The sequence below is a fragment of the Anoplopoma fimbria genome, chromosome 24 (assembly GCF_027596085.1).
Source record: "Anoplopoma fimbria isolate UVic2021 breed Golden Eagle Sablefish chromosome 24, Afim_UVic_2022, whole genome shotgun sequence".
In the NCBI taxonomy this organism is placed as follows: Eukaryota; Metazoa; Chordata; class Actinopteri; order Perciformes; family Anoplopomatidae; genus Anoplopoma; species Anoplopoma fimbria.
In genome coordinates this window covers 14,382,556-14,395,805 of record NC_072472.1, presented here as the reverse complement: position 1 = coordinate 14,395,805, position 13,250 = coordinate 14,382,556, and the positions used below count along the sequence as shown (strand labels likewise).

The following is a 13,250-nucleotide window of genomic DNA, read 5'->3' as shown; positions in this document are numbered from 1 at the left end:
ATCCGTTTATCAAGATATTCAATGTTTTTAAGTGCTATACCCAAAACTGGCTCCCTGGTTCCATCACTCCCACCAGTGTCACCTTCTTCTTCTACCACATGAGGGCATACATGTACCATGATTTATATATATATATATCTTTCTGCAGAGTATGCATTTTGTTATTTCTTCTAATCATTTTGAATATTCTGGTTTATTAATGGATTCTTTTACATTTTATTGTGTCAACATTTTGCATGTACTAAATGTATCTCAGTATTCAGAAAAATAATTTTTAACAAGTATTTCAACTCTGTCCATAGTTTTTGGTTGTAATCTTAATTTTCATCAAATCCAAATATAAATAGCAAGACCTTCACAAATCCAGTGATTCCAAAAAGTAAAGAAAATGGTAAGTTTTGATCATCTGTTTCTATTATAAGATAAAGTGAATGTGAATACTAAGAATACCTTTTTGTTTGCAGCACAACTATAGGTTTTCTCTACAGCAGGCATTTGACAGGTCACAGAAGGAAACGTACAGGTGTAAATGCTATAAATGAATGATGGCTGAATTCCATTTAGCGGCTTACTAACAAGGCATCTTTAGTGTTATTCCTAACACCCGTTCCTTTCCTGTCAAGACAAGTCAAAATGTCTGCTTTGAAAAAGGCCCATTTCTTCCAAACATTTCACAAAAAACATGCCTTGAAAACGTTTTTAATGATTGAGGATGAATATGTAATTAATGTGTTAAACACTTAAACACTGCAGCAGAGCCACTTAACACAGTAGATTGCTACACACTACAGTAGCATCAGAAAAGAGGGTCTGAAAAGAACGAATTAACTTGAATGACAAATACTTAAACATCAACTGCTGATGGAAATTCTAGCTGAAAAGGTACAGGACAAATACAAAGCAAGGTTGCCACTTCTACATACAGTATTATTCAATCCATACGATCAAACTGTGATGAGTGAATCAGTTTTGTAAGATACAACATAACAATAGCACATAGGTGCAGATTACATGTTTTTTTTGAGCGTCAAGACACCTTCTCACACACAGAAACATGCACTATAAGTCAGCATCTCTACCAATGCAGAGCAAGCAAACAAACAATTATTACCATTGTGATGTGAATGTTTGTTTACAGCGTATGGGTGAAGTGTTGCTTGAACTTGATGGAAATGTTTTATGCTGTAATTTGTGGTGGCATCACTAATTTATCTTATTTTGACAAAATAAAAGTGTGTACGTTACCTTGAAAAAAGTTAAGGAAAATCACACACTGACGAGGAAAACGTATTGGTGATTAGGAACTGAAAAGCAGTTAAAGACTGAGTGTAAAGATGAACAGAAAATAAAGAAAAATAGACACAGATTGTACTTGATAATAACATCTGCAATTCAATTTCAGAGACCAAGCCCTCTTCTAACCTCATGGCTGTCTAAATCAGACCTGGGTCAAACAGCATTTGCAACTTTTAATTTTATATTGTTTTGTTTTCTTTTAAATGTTAATGGGTGGAATTTCGTTCAAAGGGCTAAATCCCATAAAGATAGTCAATGTAGCTTTTAATTCTGCAACTGAAAACTCACTACAAACCAACAGAGTAGTCTTGATAAATCAAATATCATGCATCTGTTGTGCTGCTCAAAAACAGAAACAAATAATTATTCACATATACATTCGTACCCAGATTTGTGAAAAGAACTGTTGATAAAATGCTGGTTCTGATTTTGAGAAATGTTTGCCAATGCTTATTATCAGAGTCAACAAAATGGAGAAATGGCCACGAAAAAGGAAACAAAACTTTTTACAAATGAGAAAGAAAAGAGTAAGTTTGAATCAATGTTTTTTTGTTGTGGTTGACTTTATCAAAATATGTCCTGACAGTATCCGGACTTAATATTAGCATCAAGCTGGAGGACCAACCCAAGTTACCAAACAGGCATTAAGCAGTTCCCGAGTTTCCAGGAAATATCATACCTGAAACTGATTACTTGGAGGTGCTGAAGTTGCACAAGGGCTCAATGAACCCTCACTACAATCAGCCACTTTTTTCTTTACTGACAAAGATCCTCCAGCTGTGCTTCTCTCCTCCTACCTTTATCTCAGCTCCGCTGTAGAGGCCAAAGCCGTCTATGCAACTGGGCCCTATGAGAAGTGCGGAAGTGCCAGTTATGGCCTTCATTACGGTTGTCTTTAATCAATTAAATGACCATAAACACTCCTCTCTGTCTCATTCTACCATCAGCCTCAAATTTTAACACTGCTTGCGGAGTACACACACTCACCAACTAGGCGCAGATACTCAAGGCTGGACCAGACATCTTACAAATCCATCTACTCCATTTTTTACCTCTTTCCTCCCTTCCAGTCCAGCCGTCCTGAGACTTGTCAAGTCTCCCTGCTTCTTTCTGGGGAAGCCCACTGATCTTAACACATACATACACACACGCACACTTCATCACAAGGGTGAAAGGCTCATTGAAACCACCACTCTCTCATTGCTTGTATTTCATATGAAGTGTTTCTACGCTCTCTTTATCATTTCCTCTCTCTTGTTATCACCCCTTCTTCTTTCTCTGCTTAAGTGTGTCTTCTCTCGTGGCTGAGTGGCAAGCAGGCTTCAGCAGTTGGGTTCATTTGATTCCAGCTTAGCCTGGTTCAGCCCACTTTGGCCCAGCTGAGGAAAGCGGGGATGTCTCGCACTGGGACGTTGCGTGTCAAAGCTTTGACGCGCAGGTTACGGTCATCGGTAAGGAGAACCACCTCCCTCTGCAGCCTCACTGTCCCATCTGTGTGTGGGGGAGATAAGCCAGAGTAGTAAGAGATAAACTCTAGTCACACCAGATTACAGGTTTGCATGTGTGAAAGGAAATCTCTGCACTGAATGAATGACAGGAAATGTTACATACTTCTCTGATCAGGCATGAAATCTTTTGCCTTGTCTTTGCAGTAGTGGAGGCAGCAGGACAGAATCACATCATCATTGGTACCCTGATGAAAAACAGAAAACTTAAGTTACAGAAAAACAGTACAAACATTTGATGTAAGTAGTAATATTCAAATCAGAAGTCAACCACTGCTTCCCAGCAAAAGAAAAAGCCTCATGTCATTGCAAAATCTAAAACCAAATCACCAAAATATAATAAGACTAAATAATACAAAACAAACATTTTGAGCTATACTTATTTGGGCTCTCACCTTCTGTCCAGAGGTGTCTTCACTGCGGAAGGCAATAGATTCAAGCTGATTTCCTCTGCTAGTCAGGGCTCGGAGGTACGGCTCCCTGGCTTCGAATCCTTTCTCCAGGAAAGAAACTGCCAGCCGGGCCTTCTCCTGCACGGCCCGCACATGGGCCGCACTCACATTATAGTTGCCACGACCGCCAGTGCTCCGTCCTCCTGACCCCACTCCTCCACCAAAGTTGTCCTGGCCTTTAGCCAAGCCATCCAACTCTGTAATCACTGTGAGAGAGAACACACATCGCACCATAAGTAAAGTAATAAGTATACATAAACAAAGATGTCCCTTTTCTACACTTAACATCAGACAAACGGGGCAATCTAATGACCATAGAAATGTCACTACACCGCAATTTAAACCTTATTTATCCCGCTAACTAGAGAGTGTAGTCATCCATTCATTTATTTCCTCTTTTCGTTTCTGTCTTACCGATGAGTGGCACAACTATTATGTATGTTCCACACTGAAGGAGTCTCTTCAACCCCCCCAAGTGATCAATGAATCCATTGGTATCTGGAACCAAAAAGAGAGGCCTCACTTCCAGCTCCAACTGCCCGCCTGTCTGCAGCACCGCCTGGAACACAAGTGTTAAATTTGATGTCAAGATGATTATTTACTCAACCTGTAAAATTTCAGACATAAAAACGAATACCCATCACGATTGATTTTCATATTTGAATATGTTTTGTTATGAATGTTTACATCTGTTTTACCTGTATTTTATCCCTGCGCTTCTGTTGCTGTGCCAGTTTGTTTGTGAGGACGTGGCGTCGCGCCTTCAGCTGTCTTATGTCGTTCTCACTGTCTCCCGCCTCATCCTCTCCTTCTGATGCGGAGAGAGACGACTCCGCCTCGACTATGACATCATCAGCCTGCCAAAAAGACACAGATAAGGGTAAGGCACATTTTCAGCAATTTTGGTTTTGATCATTTTCAACAGACTCTGCTGAACTGCAATGAAGATTTAATTTACACAATTTTGTGGATGTCAAATTTTGAAAGGGAGCTTAATGAAGAGGAAAAGTAGGAGAAAGTCAGTCACCTCTTTCTCTGTTAAAGAATCCTGCCTGCTCCTTGTATCCATTGAGTTGTTAGTTGGAGAAGTTGCCACAGATATGTATTTGCCTCCCTTGAAGGCCAACAGAGGCTCCTCCTGTCCACACAAAGCCTCCAGGAAGTACTTCAGCACCGTCACTCTCTTACAATCTGCTGCTATTGCCTAAGGAAAGAGAATGGAGGTTTATGTGCATGAGAACTGGAAGAGGACAATTATTGGTGTGGGTCAAATCTTCCACGTTGAAGGTGACGGAAGAATAATCAGTTTTTTTTTCCACAGGAGTAGAAGCATGAACCAGGGCTGAAGTGTTACATAAAAAACACCTTTACTTTCCACTCACCATGTCAGTGTGTCTGTCTGTGTAACAAGGCTCCTGTGGTGCAGCGAGCAGTGGGACAAAGCCAGCAAGCAGCCGGTCCTCCTTCAATTGCAGCACAGTCAACTCCTCATCTCCCTCAACTTCTTCTGTGTCGACTTTGTACAGCGGCACTTCCTCGTGGTCTACACGTGCCAGCATGTTACACAGGTCAGCCAGGCACTGCCAAACATCAGGGCTGCAACTTCATTGAGAGGAAAAGTCAAAACTGATGATGAGGAATAAGTATTTTAATGAACTTTTGTCTAAACTATGCGTGGTTTCTATACAAATACCAGTAGAGGCTATGAGCATAACCGATGTTTGTTATCTAAAGAGACTAAAACATCAATATATACAGCTTTTTTGGTCTAAGTTTTTTAATCTAATTTAAAACACGTTGATATGTCAACTGCCCTCAAGTGGCCCAAAATAAAAAAATCTGTTACTGTAGTTTTAAAGTGCTCACTCTATGCTGCAGGGTGGTGGGTTCCACTGGTCCGGTTGCCCCAACATCCAGTCAGACCAGACCTTGATACTCGGCAGTAGTTCTTTAAGGTCCAATGGAAAGGCAGAGACCCGCACCATACCCTCCAGCTCCTCCCTTTTACCCTCCTCCTCTCCATCTGCCATGGGGACTGGTTCTAAAAGAGGGAAAGAGGCTTTTTAAAAAATACAACACTTAATACACCTTCATTTCAGTGTACCTGAATTAGATACGAGTGTAGAGCAACGACTTAAAGAAATGTGGCTGATACTTTTTGTGTCCGTACCTGCAGGAGTATCCCTGAGCAGCTCTGTGCAGCGCTGCACCAGTAGTGCGAACATGCCGAGGCCCAGGGCCGTGCTTTGATCCTGTAAAACGGACCGCACTTCTCCTTCTTCACCTAACAAAAAAAAAAAGCAATAATTTGAAACAGTGCTTCCTCAACACCGTATCTATCAAAATTACTAATGACTTGTGTGATCATTTTTAATATCTCCACAATCATGCTATCGCTCGTGTGTGCTTGTGTCTCTGAGTGAGTGTTCATCTCTGTGTCTTTCCACGGCAAATCTCACATCTAACTAATTAAAATGTTGGGTGGCCAGTTATAGCTGCATGCTTCAGGACCTCTTGTTGTTGTGGTGACTCACACTTTCTCAAAACACCGGTTATTGCTGTTTTATACTGCCATTGCGTCTCTGCTGACTCCACACTCACTACTCTTAATCGGACTCTGTGATAACACAGCTGAGTGCATCTCTGGCCCCTCCATCTGAGTTTGCTCACTTATAGTGTTTTAGACAAGAATGTTTTGCTACCAAAGGGAACTACCAGTACATAAAATGCTGCGTACCTCCTGACCACTGCTCTGCAGCCAGAGGCACAATTTAAGTCGGAAAAATAAATGCATGTGAGAAGATTAAAAGTGTGTCAAAGAGGCATAATCAACTCTGCAATGGCCGCTGAAGATCTTTAAGTTCAAACATGTTTTTTTTGAATGGAGTCACATTTTAAAACACCAAATGAAATGAAGTCTATGTTCTTCAACAGCCATGCATATTTGTTGTTTAATGATAATAAGTGCATGTTCAGTATCACCTCTGCTGTGGGCATTGTGTATGGTGAACATGTTGATGGAGATGATCTGCAGCATGTGGTTGAAGCCCAGTAGGGAGGGGCCGTGCTGGAGCAGCGTCTTGAACTCCTGCAGAACACGGCTCGCCACTTCAGGGAAAGATTCCATGCTGTGTAGGCAAGACACACACATTCAGAAAGAAATAACAGATACACCTGGCATCAGACTCACTCGGTTTATGAATTTAAGAGCTGGAATACATGAGTTCATCACTCACCCCACTTTAGTGAAAAGCTTTCCATGTGCATGCAGGAAATTCAGAATGAATCTCTTATTAAGCTGGAGAAAAAGGAGAAGGATGAAAAAAAAATGCATTACTAATCTTTGGGAAGCAGCTTTATTTAGCTAAAAGCCCTGCAGCACATGACAAGAAAAAAAACACATGACTTCACCCAGTGACACTGACAAAGCACAGGGAGAGGTTTGGAGCGGATGTCACCATTTAAATGCACCCGAGGATTTGCACAATAGGGGTGGGAGGAAACGGTCTGAAAGAGTACTGAAGCTGGAAAGAGAGAGGAGGATACACATACAGATGCCTCTTCCAACAGGATACTAAAGAGAAGCATGTCAAAAAACTTGTCCTCTTTTTAAAAGCCCAAAATAATTGGTACAGGAAAGAAAACAAGATGGTGGTATGGATTAACGATAATCTTTCAATAGAAGAAAAAAACAAAAAACAATCCTTACAGCAACAAATTATTTGCTGTGTAATGAATCAAATAAACATGAATTCTACATTTCTCTGAAGAAACAAGTGATTTCCTTTTTGCTTAAACCAACTGATAAGGTTGGGTGCCGGACAACTCCCATTAGTGGGGTACACACCTAGGAAGGCAGTGCCAGAAAGACCTAGATCCTGCTGAAGAAGGTTTGTCTCATTTATCTATGATATTTGCCACATGTCACTTAGGAGGCATTGATTTAAGTTGCCCTGGAAATTCTAGTAGGCAGCGGAAAAGAAATGGATGGATAGATGGTTGTCCAATTACACCAGATAAACACTTGAGAAGCCCGCCCATTCCATCAAAAAATACATGGTGAATCATTGCATGAAAAAATTTAAACAAACCAAAAAAGGGCCAAATAACTCAAATTAAAGAGGGGGTGAGGAGGGAGTTAAAAAAATTTAACATAGGAACTGTTATGAAATGAAAGAGGGAAAAAATGAGACAATGCTATAAAACCATGTGAGAGTACTTTGCAGGTACTAGTGTTAAAAAAGAACATCAACATCAAAAATATATTTTCCAGAAACCATTATCTTTGAGTGCATACATATAAAGGCATATGACATGAGACTGGATGTGCACGAGTGTATGAGAGAGAGAGAGAGAGTGAGAGAGAGAGAGAGAGAGAGAGAGCAAAATAAAGGGATCTTACATCACTAGCGCTTAGACTTCCCAGCTCTCCATCCTGTTCAGAGTCTCTGCTGGATTCACTACCTCCCCTCTGAGAGGATGGGGTCGCCGCTTGTCTACTAGTACGAATCCAAATTTCCACACGTGCTCCATCTTCCCCTCTTCCTCTTCCTTTTACTGCCGGCCCCCTGGAGCCTCCTTCATGCTCCTGCCTCCTCCTTCGCTCAAGCTGCTCCGCCTACAAAGAACAAAGTATGTTAACAAGAAGCACTCCCGCTGCCTAAAGTTCTTGGTCCAAGAAAAATGGTTCATTATTTGGCCCAAGTAAACGACTGAAGTTTATGTCTGACCTTGCGCTTAGCTTCTTCAAAAAGACTCATCAGGCTTTCCTTTGCCGTCAGGATGGGGTTGGAAGCTGCCAAGCTGCGCATGTAATAATACACAGCATCCAACTTCCGTTTCTGTAAATGGGAAAAGTGGAAAGCAAGTAAGAGAAGGGAGTTATCCCATGGACATGCCAGGAAAAATAAAGTCAGTCACAAAAACATTAAGCTACATATTCAAGTTTTCCAATTATGCCTACAAAGAGCTTTTACAGCTCTCAACCTACCATCCCGAAATCAAACTACACATCACTTACTGTATAGACAGCCAGCAGGGCCAGCTGGTTATATGGTCGTCCATTTTTGGGTGCAATCTGCTGGGCTTTCAGGTACCAGCTACGGAAAAATGGAAATGTTTAATTAGGAGATAAAGTCAGAGAGATTTTGTGGAAGACGCAGGTTGTGTGGGAGTTATTAAAATGGTGTAGAAATTGCCCCACTTCAAAAAGGCTAGTGCTGACTGCTGACCAGCCTCCTGACTCAGTTGAAATCAAATGTTCAATGCCAATACACATCCTGTGCTCTTGAATGTGTGTAAAGAAATTTCAAAATACCAAGAGAATGATGGAATTACAGCCTACCTGCGAGCCTTGCCATAGTTAGCCGAGTCACTGGCTTGTTCCCGGTAACGTGCTATATCTCCCAGACAAATCATGCAACGCTGTGCACTAATAAGAGCATACTTCACCTGAAAAAGACAAAACACAAAAGAAACTTGACAATTCACAACATACAATGTTTGGTTAGGGCATTTTAATGGCCCAATTTAGGGATATACAGGGAAATATATTAGGATCGTTTTAACATGCATTATTTGATAAATCTTTGAACATAGATGCACACACAACCAAACAGACTAAAAGGAGTATTGCTGTACCGTTTTCCGTAATGGCCGAGCCCTGATAGCAATGCCGTCCATGTAATCCTCTAATTTAAACTGGTACACTGTCTGCAGCTTCTGAAGCATCCCATCAAAGAAAAGTGCCCCCTGTAAAACACAACCAACGGTCACCAGACAATTATTATATATATATAAATGGGTTGTTTTTTTCATACTTTGTCATCCTTAATGTATGCATGTACACAAACAAACTTTACAGGCTGTGTGGCACACAGATGTTCAATGCCAGTTGCAGTAACCACCTCATTTTGTGAAACCCTGCCCTATCTGAATTTAGCACACATTCCTTACCTCATCAAGCAGCGTAAGCAGCATGTTTCTGATATGAGGGGTGTTGTCACATGTGGGGTCTTTAAGTAGCTGCCGGAAGCGCTCTATGACCTGGTAAAAGACATTCTTCCACAAAGCCTGATCGACGCTCTGAGAGTCTGAGAAGTCGATGTCTGTCAGGATGATCTGCTCATATAGCCCCAAAAGGTCAGCTCTAGAGAACAGGAGGGCATAACAGGAAGGTATAGGAAACTGACAGCAAAACAAGTGCAAGACAAAAGAGTAACACAACCACACACACACAAATGTTAAAATGCCACTAACATATTTCCCCCCTCCCTGTCCTCACCTGAGCTGGGCCATGCGATCCAGTCCATCAGCACTCACTCTGTCCCTGGACAGCAGGTTACTGAGCTGGAGCTCCTGTGTATCCGCAGCCCTCAGCAGCCTCCCCATCTCTCCTCTGGCTTGTTGCTCCACCTCTTCAAATGTCAAACTTCCTCCTGCACCAGGCTGGGAATACCCTGCTCCCCTGTAACTCCCACAGAACTGACCCACACCAGGACCTGGGTACACACCATTAGGGGCAGCGATTTGGTAGGGCCCCATATGATAAGGATACGGATAGCGCTGGTTGGTGGTAGTGCCAGGACTATGTGAGTTGCTGGTGGACATGGGGTAGCAATAGGGGTTGTCAGAGTTTTGGAATTTGTAGTAGGCCATGGCAGCAGCCTGCTGGGTTCGAAAGTGCTCACCCTGCGGGACCGGTGGACTGCCTGCTACCTCATCGTCTGTGTCCAGAAAGTGAAGTTGTCCATATCCAGTCCCTGTCTGAAGATATATAGGCTGTTGGAGAGATAAGTGCTGTGAGGACTGGGAGCTGGTAAGAGCAGGTTTTTGGTCGGGGTTATTGGGATCCCAGAGTCGTCTCACTCCTCCTCTGCCTCCTCTACTCCGGCCAGCTCCTCCTCCCCTCATTCCACCAAAAAGAAGCCTTTGCCCAACCTCAGGTGAATAAGAAATGTCTGTGCGAGCTGGAAGAACCAAGATACCTCCACCTCTGCCGCGAGGAACCAAGGCTGGCTTGCGTTGTTGTGACATCCCGCTTTGTGACGCGATACCAGACGTTTTTTCTAGAGAAACCCTAAGGATTCCCCGACCTCCACCTTTGTTTCCCCTCGGTCTGTTCCTTTCTTCCCTCCGCCTCTCTGCACTTAGTTCTTCTTCCGCACCTCTTCTCCTCCTTCTATCTTCAGCTATGTCACTCATCTCACTCCCTTCCGGTGATTCTGTAGAGGATTCCCCATTGGCTGTCCAGCTTGGTAAATGACTCCGTCGTCCTTCTCCACCTTTAGCCGTCCCCTCTTTGTTATTGTGCATAGGCTGCAATCGGGTACACTTTGTACGCTCCACATCCATCACTAGTCGAGGACCATCCAGGCTGGTCACACTGCTAGCTGAGCTACTGCTGTAAGTTCGATTCCGTGAACGCCGAATATCTGATTTGGAATAGCGCTTTGAGGTTGCTGTTGTGATGTTTGCATTGGATTTGTTTCTATCGCCTCTTTCAACAGCCCTGTCTGAATTTCTTTCCGTCTTGGAATCTTTCTCAGCGTCTCTGGATTGGTTGTTGTTGTCTCCTCTTCTGCTTTCTCTGCGATTCTCTCGTCCTTTGCTTTGTTGTGGGTCTCCTGTCTTACCAGCTTTGTTATCTCTGTCTCCTTCTGGTGCTCTCCTGTCTCTCTCTCTTTCCTTCTCAGCTTTCCCCTGGTTGCTCTTTCCTCCACCACCCGCTTCATCTTCTCTTCTTCTGGAATCCTGGTTCCTCTCTTTTTCCTTATCCCCCCCTCTTCTCCTGCGGTTTCCCCGTTCCCTCTTTTTCTCTACCCTTTCGTCCTCCTCTTTTGTTCCTCCCCCTTGGTCTCTTCTTTCCTTATCAGTTGTTTCCCCTCTCCTGCAACTTAACTCTTCAAGGGCTTGGCCTTCACATCCCGCTTTACCCCGTTCTTTCACACAGAGTTGTTCGACTTTGCTAGTAATTTTCTCCACTGAAGCATCAGAAGGTAATGGTTTTTTTTCCACATCTCGGCTTCCATGCTTTCTGTTTGTTTCATTGGATTTAGACGATTTTATGCTTTCCAGTAGACCTTTTTCTTCTTTAGCTTTCCCTTCCTGCGTCTGTATGGATGTTTTTTTGTTGTCCTCATTTCCCCCTGTACTCAACTGGGATTCTGGCTCAGTTTTCTGCTCATTTTGCCCGGGGGAAGGCATATCCTGCTCTTTTCCAACACCAGAGTCCTTTCCCTGGGTGCTCCTCCGACTCCCAGGCTGATACAATTCTCGGTCTGGTTTGCGGGCTTTCCGTGTTGGCTTAGCAGCTCCTGCAGCATCCTGGTGTTCTCTGTCGTTTTCAACAAAGCCTTTCTCTAGATTTGCTTCTGATTTAGACTGTGAGTGAGAGCCCTTTTTACAGTTCTGAGTGTTACTGCCGTCACCTCTCATCCGGTCTTCTTCCCTTTTTTTGGTGCCTGCCCCATCATCTGTGAAACCATGTCTCTCTAAGTCTCCCCTTTTCTTTCTCTGTGATGGTTGACCATGATCCTGTGAATCAGCGGCCAGGGGATCACTTTGACCAGTGTCTCCCTCTTCACTGTCACGGTGAGACCGTCCATGTCCAGCTACTGGCTGGTAGCGCTGCAGTTCAGGGCGCTTTACTTCACACTTCCTATGCTGCTTGTTTACTAGATGCTCCTCCTGCTCCTCTGTAGAAACAAAACACAGACAGGAAATTGATTGAGTATGAGTGTTAAAGAATACGGTTTCCTTTTTCACTCTTCTCTTCTTCTTTAAAAATGCCTCAGACTGTCTCTTAGTACTATCTGTCATCCCTTCCCCCTCTGTGACCCCAAGATATAAATCTTTAAAAATGGGTCACAAATACAATTAATAAAATAAAAATAGTGCATTTTTGGGGACTATTTTCAGCTTTCACTTAAACACATTTAGTGATCTAAAAAGTACTGAATATAAATAAATTATAATAACTTACAGCCCCTGTTTCATTGCAATAAAGAAACAGGGCCCAGTGCAATGGTGTGTCCAATTTATTTGTTTTTCTAGTAGGATTTGTTGACAATAAGAAAAAATAAACATAATATCAACAACTGAAGGTTCTGTCTGTTTGGGAACAAGCCACTGGAGATGCCAACATTGTATTTGTTCAAAATAAGAACCGAGGAGGGAAACAAACTCATAGTGTGCATATTCACACAATAACGTCACCCATTGACCATGAAAAGAGTAATCTGTTCACAATGTTTTACAAACAGAAACTATCTCAGAGTAAAAGTCAGACAGCACACCCTGAGTAGAATTTAGAAAAAGTAAGTTTAGGTTACACGTGGGAAGTGTGCAGCTGAAAATAAACTTGCATTAACGGCACTTCTCACAGCGCAGGAAACACAACACGGCTGTCTAAATTTAACATTGAGTTTTAAATAAACCTGTTGTTCTCTGAGGGGAAAAACAAAGCTGTAATGGTAACCCTTAATGCTGGCTGACGTCACTTATATATCTGACGTATAAGGATTAAAGAGCCGATCTTATATCTGTCTTAACACCTTTCAACGTTGCATTCAAATATTACGCACGCGTTTGTCCTACTGGTCGATTTAAAGTAAATGAAGTGAATATTAAGAACAGTAAGAATATTACACACAAGTATAAGTCGTGAAGGCAGTCGCTCGTAAATGATCTGGTGTCGTTATGGCTGAAGGGGGCGTTTAAAACAGACCGCGCGGGACCGAAGAATGGGCAGGCGGATAGCTAGCTAGCGAGCTAACAACATTAGCTGCTTACAAACTTAGCAACTCCGTAGGCTACTTTTAGCTAACTTGAAATACACCTTTGTTTGAATTTATCGACTTTGTCACGAATGTATTACTTCCATTGATCTACTTCACTTCATCTCACCTTTCTGACAATCAGTAATATCGACTGAATTCGACGCTGAAGCTCTGAGTTCCGCAGCTGAGATTCGCACTCTGTCCAGCTCGTTCGCCAT

The 13,250-nt window shown here is 42.6% G+C and overlaps 1 protein-coding gene across 1 annotated transcript; it reads right to left on the bottom strand.

Moving 5' to 3' along the window:
- Window positions 1-687: 687 nt before the first annotated feature.
- Window positions 688-13,250, bottom strand: smg6 (SMG6 nonsense mediated mRNA decay factor). Its single transcript, XM_054625932.1, has 19 exons — window positions 13,160-13,250; window positions 9,537-11,949; window positions 9,209-9,401; window positions 8,894-9,004; window positions 8,598-8,704; window positions 8,274-8,352; window positions 7,984-8,094; window positions 7,656-7,871; window positions 6,490-6,551; window positions 6,236-6,381; window positions 5,424-5,537; window positions 5,120-5,294; window positions 4,636-4,855; window positions 4,281-4,457; window positions 3,952-4,110; window positions 3,668-3,812; window positions 3,197-3,459; window positions 2,908-2,989; window positions 688-2,787 (listed from the first exon to the last, which is right to left on the bottom strand). Exons 1-19 carry the CDS (start codon window positions 13,248-13,250, stop codon window positions 2,657-2,659), a joined length of 4,995 nt encoding a protein of 1,664 aa, XP_054481907.1. The 3' UTR covers window positions 688-2,656.